The sequence below is a fragment of the Mirounga angustirostris genome, unplaced genomic scaffold (genome assembly GCF_029215605.1).
Source record: "Mirounga angustirostris isolate CCGP_5_RB_7025 unplaced genomic scaffold, mMirAng1.0.hap1 SCAF_16, whole genome shotgun sequence".
Lineage (NCBI taxonomy): Eukaryota > Metazoa > Chordata > Mammalia > Carnivora > Phocidae > Mirounga > Mirounga angustirostris.
The window spans coordinates 13,035,056-13,054,549 of NW_026991724.1; the positions used below are offsets into that span (position 1 = coordinate 13,035,056).

At 62.1% G+C, this 19,494-nt stretch overlaps 1 protein-coding gene across 3 annotated transcripts in view; it reads right to left on the reverse strand.

The window, feature by feature from the left end:
• Positions 1 to 19,494, reverse strand: part of VAC14 (VAC14 component of PIKFYVE complex) — a 100,708-nt gene that overhangs the window by 1,456 nt on the left and 79,758 nt on the right. For 2 of the 3 annotated variants that reach the window (XM_054511265.2, XM_045890775.2), the window contains exons 15-18: positions 8,305 to 8,479; positions 6,811 to 6,929; positions 5,493 to 5,572; positions 3,631 to 3,781 (exon numbers count right to left, since the gene is read on the reverse strand). In XM_054511265.2, coding sequence (XP_054367240.1) covers positions 3,631 to 3,781; positions 5,493 to 5,572; positions 6,811 to 6,929; positions 8,305 to 8,479 — 525 coding nt within the window. The remainder of the gene's footprint in view (positions 1 to 3,630; positions 3,782 to 5,492; positions 5,573 to 6,810; positions 6,930 to 8,304; positions 8,480 to 19,494) is intronic. The other variant, XM_064581247.1, reaches the window with a different exon arrangement.

The following is a 19,494-nucleotide window of genomic DNA, read 5'->3' on the forward strand; positions in this document are numbered from 1 at the left end:
CTCGTGGCCCTGGTAAGGGGGTCCCATGAAGGCTGTGGGCTGTTCGTGAGAATCCTTGGACCCCCTGAGTTCATGGAGAGACCCCAATATTGGGGCACAACAGCTGAGCACGGAGCTAGACAAGCGTGGATCCAACTGTAGTACGACCACTTCCTAACCATTTGAGCTTGGACCCGTGGCTGTTTCCTTATCTGTAAAGAGGGACGGCCACAGGAGCCGCCCCATGGGGTGGTTGTGAGGATTCCTTCAGATTCAACACGCCAGAGCTTAGCCTGTGCCCAGCCCCAGCCTGAGGGGCAGCCACGGTGGCTACAACTCTGTTCCTCTGAGGCGAGACCAGCCAGGGCCCAGCAGCTCGAGGCCTGCCCCTACATCCGTGGCTCAGTCCACTTTGCGGGAAGCGATGGAAACCCTCACCAATGAGCTTGGCCCCTGAGAGGCATCTCTGACCATCCACCTGGCTGCTGGGGCAGGACCAGGGGCGGTGGGAACCCTTCCGGTGGTCAGGATGGAGCTGGAGCTCGGAGGCGGCCCCCTGCACCCCTACTCAGTGTGTTCCCTTCCTGCTGAAGATGCACCACCGGAAGGCACCTTGCACGGTGGCTTGGCCGTTGGCTTTCCTGGGCCAGGAGCCAAGTGGGGCCGGCTCTAGGAGGGCCAGACTGGGGGCAGCATTCTGAACTCCGGCCGCGGTATTCAGCTCCCCTGGGAACGGGGAAGGGGCCTCCCTGTCACAGTAGCTCTGTGGTCCAGGTGCCACCGCCCCGAGAGAGTAACCTGGGCTTCTGGGGACGCCGAGGGACACCCTACAGCTTAGAGCTCTAGCCAGGGAGCGGCCAGGTGCTGCCCCGGGGCAGCGAGCCGAGATGCGGGAGAGACCTGTGGGCCCGGAAACGTGCGCCCAGACAGGACACTGCAGTACGTCGCTGGGCGTGCGTGGGTCTGTACGCTGTGGCCCTCGACACAAATGGCAGGCCAGGCGTTAGGTCCCGAGTAGCCCCGAGATGAGGGGTGTCTGTGGAGACACCAGCAGAGGCAGCAAGCCCGGGCGATCTGCACGGATGTGGCCCAGGGAGTGTGTGGGGGCGGGGAGGAGTGGCCACACCTTGCACTCTCTGGGGCCTTCCGTGGCTCGGCCTCCCCTGGACCCCTCCTGGCCTGAAGTCTTTCGAGTGGGGAGGAGCGTGCCCCCCCCCCGAGCATGCAGGCCGGGGCTCCTCTTGCTGCTCCAGCCCTTCATGTTCTGTTTACGACACCCCCCAGGCAGTCCGTGGCTGGGGGACACCCGACCAGCAGCAGAGATGGGATTCCAGAACCCGAAGCCGGCCCTCTCTGCTGCTGCCCCACCCATGCACCTGTCACCAGCGTTTGCTTCAGAGGATCCCTCCTGCCTCACAGAGATGGTGTCTGGGGAGTGGCGTGGAAGCCTGAGCGGGGCCAGGGTCTCCTAGGCCTGCTGGCGCCTGAAGCACATGGAATGAGGGATGGGTGAGGGGTGCAGACCCCCCCCCCAGCTGTTCCCAGCTTGCAGGCCTGTTAGGCAGGCAACCCAAAGCTGTCTTCCAGCTGCCTGCCCCTCCCAGGGCTGAGACTGTCCCCATCTCCCTCTCCAGGGCGTGAGCTGTCCCTCTGTGCCCAAGCTTGCAATCTGACCCCTCCCCCAGCTGTTCCTGGGGCCCCATCCCCACCCAATGTCTCCCTGCCCCTATCTGTGTCGGCTCTTCCTGAGTCCCTGCAAAGCTGGGCACCCGGGGCCTTGAAGGCTGGGGAGAGTCTCAAGCATCCATTTAGCCCAAAGGCTCATTTACTAATGAAGAAATCGAGAGCCAAGAGAGGGATCTGAGGTCACAGAGCAACTCCTTAGCTGAGCTTGGACCAGATCCTAGTCCAGACCTGTGACCTGCTCACTGACCTGAGAACCCAGAGGTCTCAACCCTTTTGCCCAAGACTCCCTTGACTCTGACCATAGGAAGCTCAGGGAGAACCCTTTTTCCTCAACTTCCCTCTACAAACTTGTACCTGGGCCTGGAGCCTGCAGGAGCTTTACATCCACGCCCCCCACCCGCCAAGGAGACGTCTTGGGCAGAGCTCTGGCAGGGGGATGGCCCTTAGCAGCGCAGGGTCTGTGGCCTGGCCCAGAGGCCTCCTTCAAGAAGGCAGGCTGGTTGGGGGTGGGGGTGGGGACCAGAACCAAAGGTCACAGGGAAGCACCCTTCCTGCCTCCTCCTCCTCACTTCTCCAGCTGCACCTTTCCTCCTAATTGCCTGCCAGGGTGACCCTAACACCCACTGGACATTGGCAAGGCTGGCGCAGAGGCCAGGCCAGGGAGGCTACGGTGTGGTTTCAGGGCCTCTGAGTCCCAGAAGCTGGAGGTATTCTGGCTAAGGGAATCCAAGGGCGAGCCCAACTCCCTGCTCCCCTGGGGACTACCTGGGCATCACTGTGAGCAGCTGGGACAGTGCCTAGCCCTGCCGCTGAGAGCACTGCTTTCTGGGAAAAGGGGTGGAGTAGGCAGGAGCCGGGCCTTGGCCCGGGGGCCACACCTGCTGGGGGCTCCTGTCCCTCCAGCCGGCCTAGGGTAGACAACCTGTCAGGTGGCCCCCACCCAGCCTCTGGAGAGGCCAAGCCGGATGGGCGGGGTGGTGGGAGCCTAAACCCAGTGCTATGGAGGGCACAGGGGCTTGGGTCCGGGGCCTTGAGTGTCAGGCAGGCCCATTTCAAGTCCTGCCTGCATCAGTCCCAAGGGCCCAAGCCCAAGGCCCTTCGCGGCAGTGAAGTGCCAGGCCTGCCAAGCGGCTCCCACAGCCTGGGAGGGAATTCTAGACACACAGGGCATCTGATGCAAGCTGGGTGCGCTCCATTCAGCGTAAATCTTCTCAGTGGCTCTGCTTGTTTCCATGGCGACCTGACAAGTGAAATTTTCCATCTCGGATGCCAAATGCCTGTGGATGAGGCAAAGCCTCCAAGGGTTACCAAATATAGACACAGCCCAACAGGCTCTGGGGGCCGGGCCAGCAGTGGGTTTGGGGTGGGAGCCTGGCTGGACCCCCCCTCGCCCCCCACCCCGCCCCGGGGCCGCAGCCCTCCTGCCCGGAGGCTGCCATGCTGGGACTCGTGGTGGAGGCGTGCCCGGGACCTGCTCTTCCCACGGGCAGGACTCAAGCAGGGTAGCCATGGATGCACCCTGCCTCTCACCCGACCCGGGACGGGCTTGGGAAGGTCCCAGTGAGCCTGGGGTCTCTCTGAGGCCCAGGTTGGAACCTCTGCCATAGACGGAGGGGAGGGCCACCTGAGGCCTGGCTCTCACGCCTATCTGCGCGGTACTGGGCGCCATCTCTGACCTAGGACGTGACTCCTCCTCCACTTCTGCCCGCGGTTTCTCTCCAGGGGCATCCGTCTGGGTGACTGTGGCAATGCCCTCTTATTTTTGATTAACTCAACCCCGACTGCTTGCGGAAGCCGTCGCTAGGCCCCGCCACCTCGTAAACCCTCCCAGAAGCCCCCGACCCGGTGCGCCGCGACGCCCGAGGGCCAGTGGTGGTGGGGCGGCCCGTGCCGCAGTGCCAGAGGGACGGGATTCCGAGGCGAGGGAGACCCCTCCGGGCACCCCCGCCCCCCCGAGGCACTCACCCGGCCTGGAGCAGCTCGGGCTTGGGCACGCACTGCAGCCGGTGCGAGAGCAGCTGGAAGGCGCTGCACTGCGGCAGCAGCATGAGCAGGCCGTAGAGGGCCTTGATCAGGTACGGGTTGTTCCTCACGTCCAGGAGCTGCAGGCGCAGATCTGCGGGAGGGCGGAGGCCAGAGGGCAGGGGTCAGCACCCCCCACCCCGCCAGCGGCGCCTCAGCTGTCCCCGCGACATCAGGCCTCTTTCCTGCTGCCTGTCTGTCCCGAGAGGGCCCTCGGCCTGACGCGCGCCAGGCTGCTGCCGGGCCCCGAGCTCCTAGGCTCACCGCAGCCTGCTAAGGAGGGGGCCCCGGGGCCTGGAGCGTAACAGACCCCCCCGAGGCTGCTCGGCACGTGCCAGCACGAGAGGGCTGGAAACAGCGTGAGCGGGCGGGAAAGACCGGCTCAGGACAGCTTTCAGGGAGCGCGGGATGGAAGAGCCCTTGTGTGCGGGGCACACACGCCAAGCTCAGGAGCGTTGGTAGGGGCTTTCGGAAAGCCACCTCAGATACCCAGCCGTGTCAGCAGCCTCCTGGATGGGAGAGGCGCCCCTGGGCCTGCCCAGCACCTGTCCCAATTCAACAGGCCCCCGCTTCCCTCCTCCGAGCCCCTCTGGGTGTCACTGGCTCCGGCCTGCTTGCGGAGAACGTGCCACAAACGTCCGGAGAGGCCACGTGACCCCAGCAGCAGCAGCCGTGCGGGGCTCTGGGCTGAAGCTGGAACCACAGCAGCCGGGCACCCCCCTGCCCCCCAAACCCTCTTCTTGCCCCAGGGGGGAGGAGCCACCAGCGGAGACCTGCGCAGTCCTCCGTGGGCCTGGCCACTCCAGCAGGAGCGTGGGCCTGTTCCAGTCCAGTCCCCACTCTGGGCCCCAAGGGGGGGCCAGGCAAGCCGGGAGTGGGATGGGTGCTGAGCAGGACCGGGGTGAATCTGCTGCGGTCACCCCCACAAAGCCCTGGGCCTAGTCAGTGGGCGCCTGTGGCTTCTCCAGGGTCAGGCTGGATCTGACCTCAGGAGAGGGTGTGCCTGGCTGCCCCAGGAGGCCCTTGGGGAAGTGAGATGTTAGGCCAGGGGACCACGTGGGACAGGCTTCGATGCACTGTGCTGGGAACAGGGTCTCCCTCCTGGGCCTCTAACACCGTGGAGCCTGGCTGCGTGCAGAGGCTCGGGCGGGTCAGAGGTGCTGCCGGAGAGCAGGGGGCCAGGCCGACCAGCTGGGCAGGAAGGAGGCCACTGGCAGGGCTGCCTCCCTGCTTCCCGACCTTACTGTAAGTGCCGGAGTTTTATTCAGCGGGCTGCCTGCTCTGGAGAGCAAGCACTGTAGGTGCGGAGGCGCCAAGACCTGTGCTCGCCCCAGCCCGCGGCCACTTCTGCACATTCAGCCTGGATGTTACGATCCAGCAACTCCTGCCCAGCCGCTCCCAGCAAACGCCAACTCTGCCTTGCAGAGACAGGAGACCGTGGCTCCCGGGCACAGAGAAGCCCCTGCAGGTGGGCCCACGGGGCCCCACAGCTTCTGAGAGCCCGGACTTGCAGGGGGGCTGGAAACAGCTCTGGGCCGGTTGCTCTGGTCCCCCTGGCAGGGATGTTATTCACCTTTGGGGGGGGGGGGTTGCCACCCACCGGCCTGTGTCCACGAGACCCACCTTTGGGCGTCCGTCCTGATGCCACCCATCCCAGTCCCACTGGACTGGACCCCTCAGCCCTGTCATTCCCAGCCTTCCGTTCTTGACGTTCTAGGAAACACCCCTGGGGTGTGTGTGTGTGTGTGTGTGCTCCCCGCCCCCTCCCAGAGGCAGGGTAGAGTGGCCGGAAGCTGGGCTCTTACATGTGAAGATGGGGCACTCGATCAGCTGCACAAGTTTATCCACCTCCGTGAGGAAATCCACCGTGACCTCCAGGTCCCCGCTGGGTGGGTGGTCAAGGAAAGTCTGACCACTGGGCCACGACAGCCCATCTCTGTGGGGGGCCTCTGTTGGGGTGGGGGCAACCGGGGAGCTGGGACCCAGGGGCTGGGAACACGTGTTCTTCCCCCCGGGGCCCTGGCTTCAGAAGCAGAACCTGCTCTGGCTAGGCACGAAGGTACACAGAGGACATCAGCCTATCTGCCTCTTCGCCTCTCTGTCCCTCTAAAGAAAAATGGCACAGGTGTCCCCGTGCGGGGCACTCTGCTTCTGCTCCGGGGCTCTCTCCTCTGCGCCCTCCTGGCTCTGAAAGGCTCTTATCTCAGCCCTGCAGCCTGGGGGCGGGGGGAGGGGGAAGGGAGCAGGGGGAGGCTGAGCCGGAAAGGTCCCGGTTCCTGCCTGGGTGGACACCTGTCAGGAGGGCCAAGGTCAGGGCTTCGGCAAGTGTGTGCCGAGGAAAGCAAATCTAGGTTGTAGAAGAAGACCAGGCACCTCTCAGGGAGCGAGGCAAGGCTACACTGAGCCTCCACAGAGGAACTTCAGGGCCCCTCTCTCCTTACCCCCAACTCCTGGTCCCATCAGGAAAGGAGGCCCATTTTGCATCCTAAGTAGCTCTTTGATCCAGGGTCACATGCCAGGCATTCACAGAGGAAGCTGGTTTGCTTCAGTGTTCTAAGGACTGTGACCAATCAGCCCCTGGATGCCTTTCACAGGCCCTGAGGCGTGCTGTGGGTCTTGTCTCTGGCTCAGGCCTCTCACCCCGCTGGCTTCTCCCCTCTGTCACTGCCAACCTGGGCTCCCTCTGGCTCTGTGGCCCCACAAGGTCCCTGAGCTCCTCACCAGCAATGCTGCGAACACCAGAGCTCAAGCCCGCAGGCCTCACACCTAGGTCCACCCACTGCAGTCCATGTGCCTTCCCGATTCCCGGGGCCTCTCCCTGCCCCGCTCTGGGGCGCCCTCACCTACACGGCCCCATCAGCACCCCTCAGCCTCGATCCCTGGCTTACAAGGTTCCGCCAGGGCAGCTCCCCGCCCCGAGATCCAGATGACCCTGTCTGCTGCCAACAGCACCTCTCCAATACACACCTCTCGGCGCCCTCCAAGGTCCTGAGGTCACGAGGCCTGGAGGCTGAGCAGGGGGATGGGCCGGGAGTGTGGCACTTGGGCCCACCACCTGGGCGGAAAGGGAGCACTCGCCCCCCCCCGCCCCACTGTCCCTCAGCGGCTGGACGGGAAGGATACAACTTCTGGATGAGGTCGTAGGCGTGCCGGTAGTTCTGGGTGAGGAAGCACAGGGACACGGTTGTGACGGGGTTGTGGCACCAGGAGCGGTACAGGCAGCAGAAGAGGTTCTGGCTCTCCTGAGGGGGAAGAGGTAGGAGCAGTTGACACAGGCCCCACTCCTGGCCACGCGGGATCCACAAGGGGCCTGAGCTCCAGGGGCCCTTGCGGGGTGCCGGGGGGTCAGCTCAGCACCCGGGGCTGTGTTTGGCAGCCCCGCTGGGCACAAGCCGTCAAAAAGGAAACGCTGACAGCTCCTCAGACCCTGTCATCACCCCCAGTCCCACAGAGCCACGTGAAGTTGGCTGTGAGGGCCTGGTCAGGCGTGAGCCTATCCTCGGCAACCGTAGTAATCGTCCCCTCCAGAACGCCGTGGTCCCGGAGCCCGTGGGGCTGGGAGGGCGGGGCTCTGGGCAGGGAGGAGGCTTCCTCAGGGCTTGGGCTGTCCCCGGCCAGCATCCTGTCTCATTCTGAGACGCCACAGCTCCTCCCTCCTCGGCAGCCCACCTGGTGCTCAGGAACCCGCCCAGGAGCTGAGCCCACACCCAGGGAGCCCATGCCCTGAGGAAAATTCTTAAGTCCTCTGCGACTGTCTGGGAAGAACCACAAGAAGAAGGCGGAGGTGTGGCCTGGATCAGTCTGAGCTGCCTGGCCCCAGATGCCCTGAAGCAGGCTTGGATGTCCTTGAGACTCCCTGAGAGAGAGCAGAGGCAGGGTCTGAGCGGGGGAGGGGTTGGGCGGGGGAGATCACAGCCCACATTGGGGAATGAAACCACCACCACTTCCAGAGGCCCTCGGAAGCTCGGCCCTTGACTGGTGTCCCCCCACAGCAGGATGGCAGAACAGTGAGCAGCCCCCTGCTCTCTCTGACCAGCCCCACTGGGTCCTTATCCAGAGCCTGGGCCAGGCAGCACTGTGACACCCTGGCTTAGGACACCCTGGCCTTGTGAAACAAATGTGTTCAACTGACCGAGGGAAGGGCCAGGGCCGAGGAGAAGGGTACGGACAGCAATAATCCCTGACGTCTGGCAACATTACACCCCAGAAGCCTGACTCACACAGGGCGGCATGGCCCAGCAGGCGTGAGCCACTCGGTCCCAGAAGCCAATCCGCTCGGTGTGCGGGTGGGGGGTGGGGTGTCAACAAGTGTAAAATGCATGGACTTCGGTGGCCCAGGGAGGGCACGTGGACCCTGGAGTAGAGTCCAGAGCCTTCCGCGGGCAGAGATCTCTGCAGCGGGTGGCTCCCAGCAAAGCGGCTCCGACTTACTGCCTTGGTTGGCACCGAGCAGCAAGCCTGGGGAGTCCGCAGTTTACACTGGACCCGGAGATCTCAGATTCCATCCTGTCTCCCCCCGGGAGCCTCCTGGGGCGAGGGGTGGCCTAGCGCGGCTGTGCGCCCGCGCGTGCGTGCACAGGACCAAACCCGGGGCCCGAGCCCGTGGACGCGGAGTACCAGAGTCTTCAGGTCCTTGAGCTGGTTCCTCAGTTGGAAGAGCTCTGTGGAGGTGAGCAGGATGGTGTTGAGGGTGTGAACCATGGTGGAGGCGAACTTGAGGTCCTCCTCTTGGAGCAGGATGTCTGCCATCGAGTGGAAGATGTTCTCCGCGTTTAGCAGGAGGCAGAGTTGCCTGGAAAGCAGGCGGAGAGGAGGTTACAGAAACCTCTGGGCTTAACCTAGGAAGCCTCTCCCTGGTCTTGCAGCGTCCTGACGAAATCCGCTCCTTCCTGGGTTTGGCCTGGGACCCCAGCTCTCAGGCCTGCGGGGGACGGTGGGGTGCTGCTCACAGCGGGCCTGGCCCCAAGCCTCCCAGCGCTGCTCACTCTGGCCCAGCAACTCTGGAGCACCTCAGGCTGGACTGACTCCCTCCCCTGCCCCAGGCCCCGCAGTGGAATTCTTTTTTTTTTTTTTTAATGTTTTATTTATTTATTCATGAGAGTCAGAGAGAGAGAGGCAGAGGCAGAGGGAGAAGCAGGCTCCCCGCCGAGCCGGGAGCCCGATGCGGGACTCGATCCCAGGACCCCGGGATCATGACCTGAGCCGAAGGCAGACGCTTAACCATCTGAGCCACCCAGGCGCCCCCCCACAGTGGAATTCTAAAGAAACAGTGGGCCTCTGCCTACCACTGTCGCCACAGAAGCCCCGATCTCCCGCGTGCCACAGCAACGTCCCCCAAGTGCCGAGGTACTCCCTACCCCTTCCCGCCTTTACTTTTTTGGATAGAGATGGTCTTCATGTGACAAATAACAAACGCACTGGTCACTGACGTACTGTCCCCTGCCCGCCCCCCTGGGCTCAGGAACCTGTGTGTGTTGTTCACAGCTGTGCCGTCCGTGCCTGGCCCACCCCCCCACCCACTGGAGCGCGTGGTGCCTGCTGGCCACAGGGGCTCAGGAGGTGCTTGTGGGATGGACCACCCCTCTGACAACCCTGAGTTTTATCTCTGCTGTTCACGTAGGGAAGCTCTGGTGCAGTGAGGCAAGGTGACTTGACCGAGGTCACGGGATGAGTTAGGGCCACTTCTTGCCACCATCTCTCCTCTAGGAAGTCCTGCAGGGATAAGGCTTAGGCTTTGTGGAAAGGAGTCTCCATTCTATAAAAAGGAAAACAGGAAATCCAGAGAATGGAGAAAAGCAGATTTTCCAGGGTCCCTGGGCCAAGATGACGTCAACAGTGAGAGGCAGGTCTCAAGGACAGGCTCGGAGGAAGCCCGTTGACCTCCCTCCTCTGCCATGGCGCCCACGGAGGCCCAACCTTGAGGGGACGAGTGGGCCTTCCTGTCGGGAGTCCAGGGATCCCAAGGCTCCTGCAAACTGAGAAGGGCCAAGCCAAGGAGTGGGCAGGTGGGGCCCTCCTGTCGGGGTGTGGCCACTGAGCTACTGACGGTGCTCCGCATCCAGCTCCCCAACCTGCCCCGTCTCCCATCCGGGTGCACGTCTGTCTGCCTGACTCTGCATCTCTGCTCCTGGGAAGTATACAGACTTGGACATGGGCTTGTGGGGACAAAGGTCTAGTGTGCCGGACAACATGAACCACATGTGGAGCCAAGATACTGGACGCGTAGCTATCCCGGGTCACTGAACTCGTACTAAACTCTGCATTTATCAGGGTCTGGTTTCCTGCTTCCCCAAGCCATGCCTTGGGGCCAGACAGCAGAAGATTCTTCCCTACCCCCGGCTCCAGAAAAATCCCAGAGCATTTGGTAATAGAGAGGCCAAACCACGAAGTGCAAACAGTGGGCAGGCCATCCCCAGCCTAGGCCCAGCTGAAACCAGCAGCCTCGGGCAAGAATGCACCAGAGAAGTGGAAACAAGGCTGTTGGGGTGGGGGGTGGGGCTGGACGGTGGTGTGGGATGGGCTCTGCCATCGCCTGGGTGGCACCCGGGCTCACCTGTGTGTGCCCGGGCTCACCTGTGTGCACCCAGAGCCTGGATCTTCCGATGAGCTGTGTGACCCCAGTGTCTCTGGGCCACAATTTCTTCACCTCCTAATTGGGGATTATAATCCCCTGCATAATGGGGGCTACTCAGAGGAGAGCTGCCACGACTGGGGACAACTCATGGGGGGGTGCACAGTCTATGGCTAACGGGACCCTCCCTGGGTACCCTGGTGGTGCCGTGGGTGGGGGTGACAGCCAGCTCATAGGAGGGAGCTTGGCTTTCTGCAGCGCACAGACAGTACTTTCTGTCCCCTCCTGGGCCTCCCACCCCTGGATAAGCCCTGTCTCCAGGGCTGTGGGATAGAAATGTTCCAGAAGGGCAGGCCAGGGAGGAAGGGGAGCATTCTGACAAATGGTCACAAACGCCCGTCGCCTGCAGCTGCTGCCATCTCCATGACAGAGGCCAACAGCTGAGGCTCTGCCAGGCAGCTCTCTCCAGGGACCACGGGGCACACGGCCCTGTGGCAGCCAGCGGGCGGGGGTAGTGCTCTCACGTGAGGACAGCTGGGGAAGTGTGGAGGGGTAAGCACAGGGGGTGGTGCCGGTGAGGACAGGCGGGTGCCAAGGCTTCCTGGTGTCCCTCAGAACCCAGTAACACTGATGGCACTACAGAAGGTCAGGGATGGTGGAGTTTTCTAGAAATGCTCTTCTCTCGCCACCAGTGACAGCACACCGTCCTGGCTTTCCCCTCCCTCAGAGACCGCTCCTCCTCTGGTGTTGCGGTGGCCCTGCACACGCGTACTCTCTCTCTCGGCGGTCGTGCCTGGTGCCACGTTTTCAAGGCCATCTCTAGATTGGCGGCTGCCCGACAGGCACTGCAAATTCGGCAGGGCCATGGTACAGCGCTCCGGCTCCCTGCCTTCCCATCTCAGGAAGCAGTGTCACTGTCCCAGCCACCCAGCTGCTCCGCCCAAACCAAGGAAGGAGTCGTCCTCGAACCCCTGGCTTCTCCCTCCAGTGTACCCGCCAGCCCGGCAAGTGGTGGCCATCTCTTCTGGTCAATGCCAAGCCGTCTCCTCACTGGTCTCCCTGCTGCTTCTCTCACCCCTACAATCCACCCTCCCAGTGCACTGCCCACTGGCACAAGCCCTGAAAAGTGCTCATCAGAACACGCCACCCCCCCGCCCCCGAAGCTTTCCCACGGGATCTAAACAAACCGCAACTCCTCACCATGTCTCTAGGATCTCGCATTTTCTGGTCACTTCCTCTAACCTCAGCTCTTAGGATTTCTCCTTCACTCACCACATGCTGGCCCCTTGGGCTTTCCTTCTGTTCCTGACCTCTGCCCTGGCCTGGAAAGCTCTACTGAGGGACCCGCACACGGCTGGCCCCCTCTGGCCATGGAGGTGTGAGCTCCAACCCTGGGCCCTGGGGACGCCTCTGTCCAGTGCACATCTCCTGCCACCAGCCTTTGCTAAGGAAAGTCCTGTGTCCTTCTGAGCGTTTCTCACTACCTGGATCATCTGGGTGACAGACTCGTCTACTGGGTCCCCACTGTCTCTCCCTCCAGAACGGGGGCTGCAAGGGGCAGGGCCCTGCCTGTGACCCTCATGAGGAGGGCCTGGCACTGGGTAGCTGCTCACTAACTACTGCTGAACGTCACCGCGTGGAGACACTGGGCAAAGGCGCAGATCTATGCCTGCGCCCCGCTCCGGCACACCCCCTTTGCTCATCCCGGGCAGCCCCGGCCTGTTGTGCACGCCTGTCCGCAGAGAGCGGCTTCCCAGATGTTACGCTTCCGCCCTCATCATCCAGGGCCCGGCTGCCCTGCCCAGGGGCCGTGGGAGGCCGGCTTAGCTCAGGAGACCCCTGAACGCGTGCTGTCAGGACATGGGCATGACACGTTGCACCGAGGAGCCGCCCCCAAGCTCCACTAATTAAACCACTGGAAGAGCGGAAGGGAGAGAAGCCAGGAAAGGGCCCCTCAGAGAGGAGCGGCGGTGGGGGGCGCACACCCTCCAGCTGGCCTCAAGCCCCACTGTGCCCTGGACGTTTGCTTCAGCAGGGCGGTCTCCCCCACCCCAGGAGGCTGCTGGGCAGAGGCTGGAGGGGCTGTTCTGCCTCCCACCCCTGCGGCCAGGCCACCCTCGGAGGCAGGGGCTGCACCTCGTCTCCTCTTATCCAGCCTCTGCCATCCTGTCCCAAGGTCACCCGAACTTTGGCGAGAAGGAAAACAATTCCCAGAGTGCTGGGTCATGAAGCCTCCAGAAGGCAAGAACAATGAAGTATTAGCTAGCTCACTGGGAGCTCTTACCACACGCCAGGCACCGTGCTGAGGGGGTTACACGGGCCCTCGTGGGATGGGCAAGGGGTGATGGAAAGGACAGCAGCTCACGTCTGTGGGCTCACTGGGTCCTGGGCATTTTAGGGGGCAGGGCAAGGTGAATCTGGGTAGGTCAGCTGGGCCGCAGCCTGGAAGGCTCTGAGTACCTGAGCAGGACGATGATTCCTCTTTCTGAGTAGTAAGGGTGGGGGCGGAGGCATCCACTTTTCACTTCAACCCCGAGCCTGTGAAATGGCCTGCACGGGTGGCCTTGAGTCTCCAGAGGCCCAGCCCCAGGGTCCTCCCGGGGCATTTTGCTGGGTCCTCACGCCATGCGGGGCAGGGGCTATCACTCCACACGGAGAGGACCACGTTGCCAGGCACACAGCTGATCAGGGGCGGAGGGAGGATCCAGACCCAGAAGAGTCCACTTCCAGAACCTGAGTCCCTGCTCCTCCTCTGCCTCCCCGGTGCCCGTCCGCGCCCAGTGGGGGCCTGGCAGACGGCTGCCTCGCAGGGCTGCGGCCTCATCACTTCTGCTGAGCCCCGGCCCTGCTTGGGCTGCCTGCCTGGCCCTCAAGCACAACATCAATAATGAACACAGCTTGCAAGCATTAAACATTTGCCCGTATTTTTAAAGTACTATTCATCACGAGACAATGGCTTGGAGAATAGGGACAAGGCAGAGAGGTGAAGCAGAGGGAAACCTACAGGGAGTCTGGGAGGTCACAGCCCGCAGGCCCACCTCAGGGCTGGAGGGCAGGGGTCCACATGCATGTGCCCTGCGGTGGCCTCTCACCTGAGGCCGGAGCGCCCCGTGGGTGGGCTCCGCCTCTCCCTCCTCCAGCCGCCTGCTACTTGGCTGCACAGCTGGTCCCCTGCTTCTGGGTCTGGGTTCATGCCAGGGAGGGAATAGTCCTCTTTGGTCCCTCTCGGGAGCAACCTGCCTCTGGCCTGACCCAAGAGAGGGACCCCCACTTTCCCTAGTGGATTGAGAGGACACTGCCTCCCCATAGAGGTGCCTTCCTTGGGGGTAACTTCAAAAGACCAAGGTCTACAGCAGGGCCAGGGGAAGACACCCTAGAGCAGGGCCCACCTGGAAATGGCCACACCACCCTTGCCAGGCTGCTGTGAGTTTTGTGTCACAATCCCTTCAACCACTAACACTGGCTAAACATCCTCATGCACCAGACTCCGGCCCTGAATGGCCACTGGCCTCAGTGGTGGCCCACGGTAGAAGATGCTCTCCGGAGCCCCGGTCTGGCACCCACCCACAGTCCCTGCTTCAGGTGATCTGTGGGCCAAAGCAGGGAGGAGGAGGAGGGTATCAACTAGCCTTGCAGGTGGCTCGAGACGGGCCAGGCACGCCCTGAGGGCATGTGGCCCAGGCTTGGCGGGGAGACAGGCACGGGTACAGGCTGGCCCCTACTAGGTCGACAGAGAGCCTGGCACTGTCCTGCACCCTGTCCTGGCAGTGGGAAAGGGACCACAGGCTGCTCTTACTCTAGGGACCTGGATAGGTCCCCAACCAGGCCAGGCCAAGGCTTGGTTTGGATGATAAGACCTGCCCAGCGGCTCTGCGCCCCCTTCCCCCATCAGGGCCACGTGCAGAGCAGGAAAGAAGAGGCCATCACCGCTGAGGGTGCAAGGTGAAAGCTGCTTCTGCCTCCAGAAGCCTCTCTCCAACTGGCCAGCCCTGCACCGACCCCACCCCCCCCATCCCGGGCCTGGGCAGGGCATGAAGGATAGGGGTCAGCATTGAGGAAGCCTGTTTTGGTGGTGGAGTGGTAAAAAGAGGAGGATGAGCAGTTCCTTTCAGGACAGAAGAACTCCAGGGCCTGGGGAAGGGCAAGGCTGGCCCAGGGGAGGGGGGCAGCTGGAGAGTGGGCTCCTTCCCAGGGCCAGGCCCGTCTGCAGGAGCAGGGGCCCCATACCAGGGTATGGGCCCCGGAGGGCAGAGTACCCAGCATGGACACATACCTTTCTTGGGGAGGAAGAGCTCTGGCTCCCTGCCATGCTGCGCTCGGGGGAATCTGAACCCTGCCATGTGGCTTTGGGGAAGATGTAACACTTCTTCCCATGGACCCACTTCCCTGTGCCTTCTGCAAACAAGACCAGCAAAGCTGCGAAGGGCAGAAATTGCCCCCCCTTCATTGTCAGCCGATCCTTCCCAGGTCCCTGGGCCATTTGCAAGACGCTCATGCTGGTTCCCTCCTGGGGCTCTCCTCCGGCTCCCATCCCCAAGTAAGGGCATGCTGATGCCCCCCCTACCCCCGCCCCGACTGTTCTGACACTGAGCCCAGAGCTGAGGGCTGGCCGGGGAAGTGCAGTGAGCTAATCTACACTCGCTGGGGGCTGCCGCCCTCCACTCCCCTCCCCTCTCTCCTTCCACAAGCCTGGCTTTTTAAAGAGAGACGAAAGGCAGAAGCTGATGGTGTGTCTGACCCTTGAAGCGGGTGCCTGGGGTGAGCGCTCAGCCTGGAGGGCCCAGGAGCGCCTCCCTCACCTGCTGGCCCAACACTGTTGGCTTTCAGGTGCTGGGGGGCACAGCCCACCCTGCTGGTGACTCGGCCCAAGGCTACTGGCCAGGAATGTGGTAAGGGCCCCAGACGGATTCAGGAGAAGTTTAAGGCTTCCCCCGTTGACGAGAAAGCCACCAGCACAGGACACGGAATAGCTGGCCCAGTGGGGAGAGACTCTGGACAACAGCGCACTCAGGTGGAAGGAGACGCGAGTGTTGAGAGAGAAGCTGGAGAACCCACCTCCCACCCCCAGCCTCCCCCAGTTGCTATTCACGCTCCCTTCCTGCTGCAACGCTCTTGCCCCTCGGGGCCAACTGCCCCTCGATGAAGAGAAGTCAGAATGAGCCTTCAGGGAGTGCGCCCCGGCTCTTTAACGCCCCCCCCCCCCCCCATCTCCTGCGCCATCAAGGGGACGAGGCCTCCAGGGCCTGCCAGTGTCACACGGGAGGTGGGCCACATGGTTGATTCCATCGAGCACCTCCTGCTGGGCTGGGCCCAGTAAACAGCTTCCCAGAGACATACAGGAAGGTCTGCTTGCAACTCCTAAACCGCCCGCACAGGCTGCCCTGCCCCACCTCCACTTCCGTGCTCTGGCATCAGGGACCCCTGGCACCCCGGGTCCTGCCCAGGCAGGTCCAGGCCTCCAGCCGCACTGGGCCTGGCTTGCGGCTTGGCTCTCCGGTGGGTGGCCTGGGGAGGGGATGGTCAGCTCAGGGGTGGACAACACTGTTCGGCTGGGGTGTGGAGGGCGACTGGGCAGGCAGGCCTGGTTTTAGCTCCCTTGCTGAGGCTAGAACTGGATGCTGCCTTTGAGGAAAGCTCCGGGAGGGGTGGCCCCCACAGCCCTCTGCAAGGTGGCCTCAGGGCCAGGCCCACTGGGGCAAGGAACAAGTTCCAGGCACCGCTAGTGCAGGTGTCCTTGGAGGCAGGGCCAAGTCATTTCTGCTTAGAGCCCTTCCCTCTCCCTGTAGCTGGGCCTCCTTCCTTCATCTCCATCAACAACGCCTGCATACTGACCAGGCCCTCACTTCTCTACTTTGGCCACTGGCTGGGGTCCACATCCCCTCAGTGATCTAAGGCCAAGGGGACATGGGCTGTCCTGGCAGATGCCTGGAGTCTCACAACCTAAACTCCCCAAGTGCAGCCTGATGTCAAGTATAGAAAACGCAAGGGCCCAGAGCCACGGCCACTATTCCCACTGAGCCCCCACTGGCTTTGGGGAAGATGTAACACTTCTTCCCATGGACCCACTTCCCTATGCCTTCTGCAAACAAGACCAGCAAAGCTGCCAAGGGCAGAAACTGCCCCCTTCATCGTCAGCTGATCCTTCCCAGGTCCCTGGGCCATTTGCAAGACGCTCATGCTGGTTCCCTCCTGGGGCTCTCCTCCGGCTCCCATCCCCAAGTAAGGGCATGCTGATGCCCCCACTACCCCCGCTTGCCCTCCAGCCTTGGCCTTGGCTCTGCCCCTGCCCGACAGCTGGGATCCTTTAGGAGTTTAAAGAGAAAGCAGCCTTCAGGTCAGAGTAACATTAGAACGGGAAGGTAGGAGTGGCCTCCCATCTGAAGTTCAGAAAGCTCCAGAGCTTCACTGCCCCCACTTCTCCCCGTCCCACCCCGCCCCACACTCCTCTTCCCTTCCAGCTCCCTGCTTCCCAAGTATGAAAACTGTAAATCTGTTTTATTTATTTCAATCACTCCTCAGCAGTGTGCTCCTCAGGGCAGAGGCAGCCATGGTAACCCTGCCAACTCATGCCTTAAAAATTCATCGTGTTTAATGCAGTCGATGTGTCTGATACGTTTTAAAAGTTTCTTTGGGGGGGGTGGAGGGGGTGGGAGGAGGCACAAGGACTTGTTTTTCTGGGTCTTGCTGGGAGCTGGGGGAAAGGGATGGAGGGAGGGACACAGCATGATGGGGAAGAGGAAGAAAAGGGTCTTTTATCTACTTCGCTCTCTGTTCCTCTATTAAAGAGTAGCATGGCCAGGCTCCCGGGGGCCACAGACACCTACCTGGGCTGGGCTCATCTGGAGACCTCCAGCGAAGGCCTCATCTGGATGGGAGTGGCTAAGAAAACCAAATGGTCTCAGCTGCCTTGGAGCGAGCCAACCCCTCTCCAGGTTTGGGGCTGTCTCTAGGGACCAAGATGAGAGCGGCGCAGAGCCAGGAGAGGTGACTCCCCGCCTCATACACTGCCAGGGTGGTCAGGTGGCCCTCTCTGCCATGTAAGGGGTTCTGCCTGCTCCTCAGGACAGAAGCTGTCTCCTGCACCTGGCCCAGCTGACAGACTCGGCCCCATTTTCCTTGTGCTCTTATCAATCTGGCCAAGCCTGTTGCCCACGGTGCATCTGTAGGGACCGCTCCAGCCTCCTTCAGGCCTTTGTTCAGTTGTCCCCAACCAGGACCCCGGGAGGGCCTATGACCCCTCTCCTGCCTCACCCGCGCTAGTTCCCCACATTCTCCTTCCTCCAGCTCTGCGTGGTCTCCCACCCTCCTGAACTTCACCTCCCGACATCCACTTGGGGTGTGTCTCCTTTCTTAACCTATGCTTCCCAAGGCAGAATGTGTCTGAAACCCCATTAGGCCTGGCCCAAGGATGGATACTTATGGAAGAGAGGATGAACTGCCAGGAGGAGCAAGGCGGCTTGCATTACTTCCGCTATGGAACTTGGCTTGCGTGAGGAACTGCAAGGGACTCAAGTGGGTTTGAACACTGCATGGGGGGTTTTTGTGAAGAGTCTACTTCTGGCTGAAGCGCTTTCAGACTTTGCCAGGAAAGGCCTCTGAGGGGACTCAGCAGGTGTCTGACTTACAGAGAAGGTCCAAGTTTGTGTCCCAGAAAAGAGGCTCCACCTTCTATCCCACGTGGTGAAGATACCCCAAAATATGGCTGGATGCATGTCAGAGGACAGGGGCGGGATTCCCGTGCTGGGGGTGACCACAAGTCACGCAGGGAAGACCCTGGGGGCTGGGCTGAGTTGTGTTGGTGCTGGATGAAAAGGCGCTATTGGGAGTTGGGGGAGGTGGTAAGAGCTGGAGGCCACCGCTCCAGGCCTGGAACCCTTGGTAGGGAAGCCCACGGTCCCTCAGCATTTCATCTTCTGAACACTTAGAACAAACGAAAACAAAGAGAAGGCTCACCAAAGGAAATCCTGTTGTCTCCAGGACAATCGGTTCCAAGAACCACTGACACACGGCACCCGAGAACAGCGGGGTCCCCGTCACGGAGGTTCCTGCCCCGTAACGTCCACACACGGCACGTTTGTGAGCGCTTTCTCTTCCTCAGGCACGTCACATACCTTGAATCCCTTTACCACGGGACAGGTGTTATTTCCGCCACCCCTCTGAGCAGAGAATGAAAGCGAAGCACAAACGAGAGCCTTGCCAAGCCCTGTCTGGTGGCCCACCCGAGCCCCCACGCTCCGAGCTGCTGCCGGGCCCCACACCCAGCCCGTGGGTTTCACGGCCCAGCTGGCTCCGGGGCTCAGACACGGTCTTTCTGGAAGACCGATGGTTTGGGGGTAGCTTGGCTGCAGATGTCACTGGGCCCTCTGATGGACTGAAGCCCAAGTTTCTCCAGAACCTTCCTGTGACTCGGGAAGTTTATCTGCAAACCAGCTCCTCCCACCCGACCCTCACGCCGGGGCTCCCTTGGCGGCTGGGAGGCGATGACCCCACGGGCCACACCCGGCCGGGACAGTGCTCATTGTACCGCTGCTTAGTTCTCACGGCTTTTCCTCCTAGCGGTCGAGTGGGAGCCCGAGTCCGGGCACTGCAACCACAGCTCCGCTACAGCCACAACCCAAACCCAGATCTGGTTGGGGTGGTCGTGGGTGCGGGGTGACTCTGCGCAGGTGACTCCATCAGCAGCTTCCCAGAAACCTCCGCTAGGAGCCCTGGCTCCTGAGTGCGGGGCCCAGGCCAGCTGGTGGCTGTGGTCTGAGCGGGGAGGAGGGATTTCCATCCCGTGATTGCTGGGGCTCTGAATGCAGGCCCACACGGCCAGGGAAACAGCAGCTCTGAGCCTCACAGGTCTCAGGGTCCCTGGGTTAACCACTAGAGAATCACGGATGGAGACTTTCTCTCCCTTTGAAGACTTCTGAGCTCCCACCCTTCCAAGCAGGATTTCTTCCCAAGGACATGCTTGGCCTCCCTGCCCATGAAGTGTCCGCAAACTGCCCTAATGTCAACACCCACAGAGCCTGGAAACTGCTGTCAGGCCCCGGATGTGCCTGCCCATCCACGCCCCTGCCAACTTCCAGTCAGGCGCACAGAGGTCCTCAGGGATCCTGTGCTCATGGGACAGAGGACCAAAGTGAAGCCAAGCACCAGTCCAAGGCCACCCTGCCAGGCCCACGGCAGAGCAGAGCCCCTGACCTGGAGTTCCTGTCCCATTCTGCCACACCGTCCCATGCAGCGTGTCA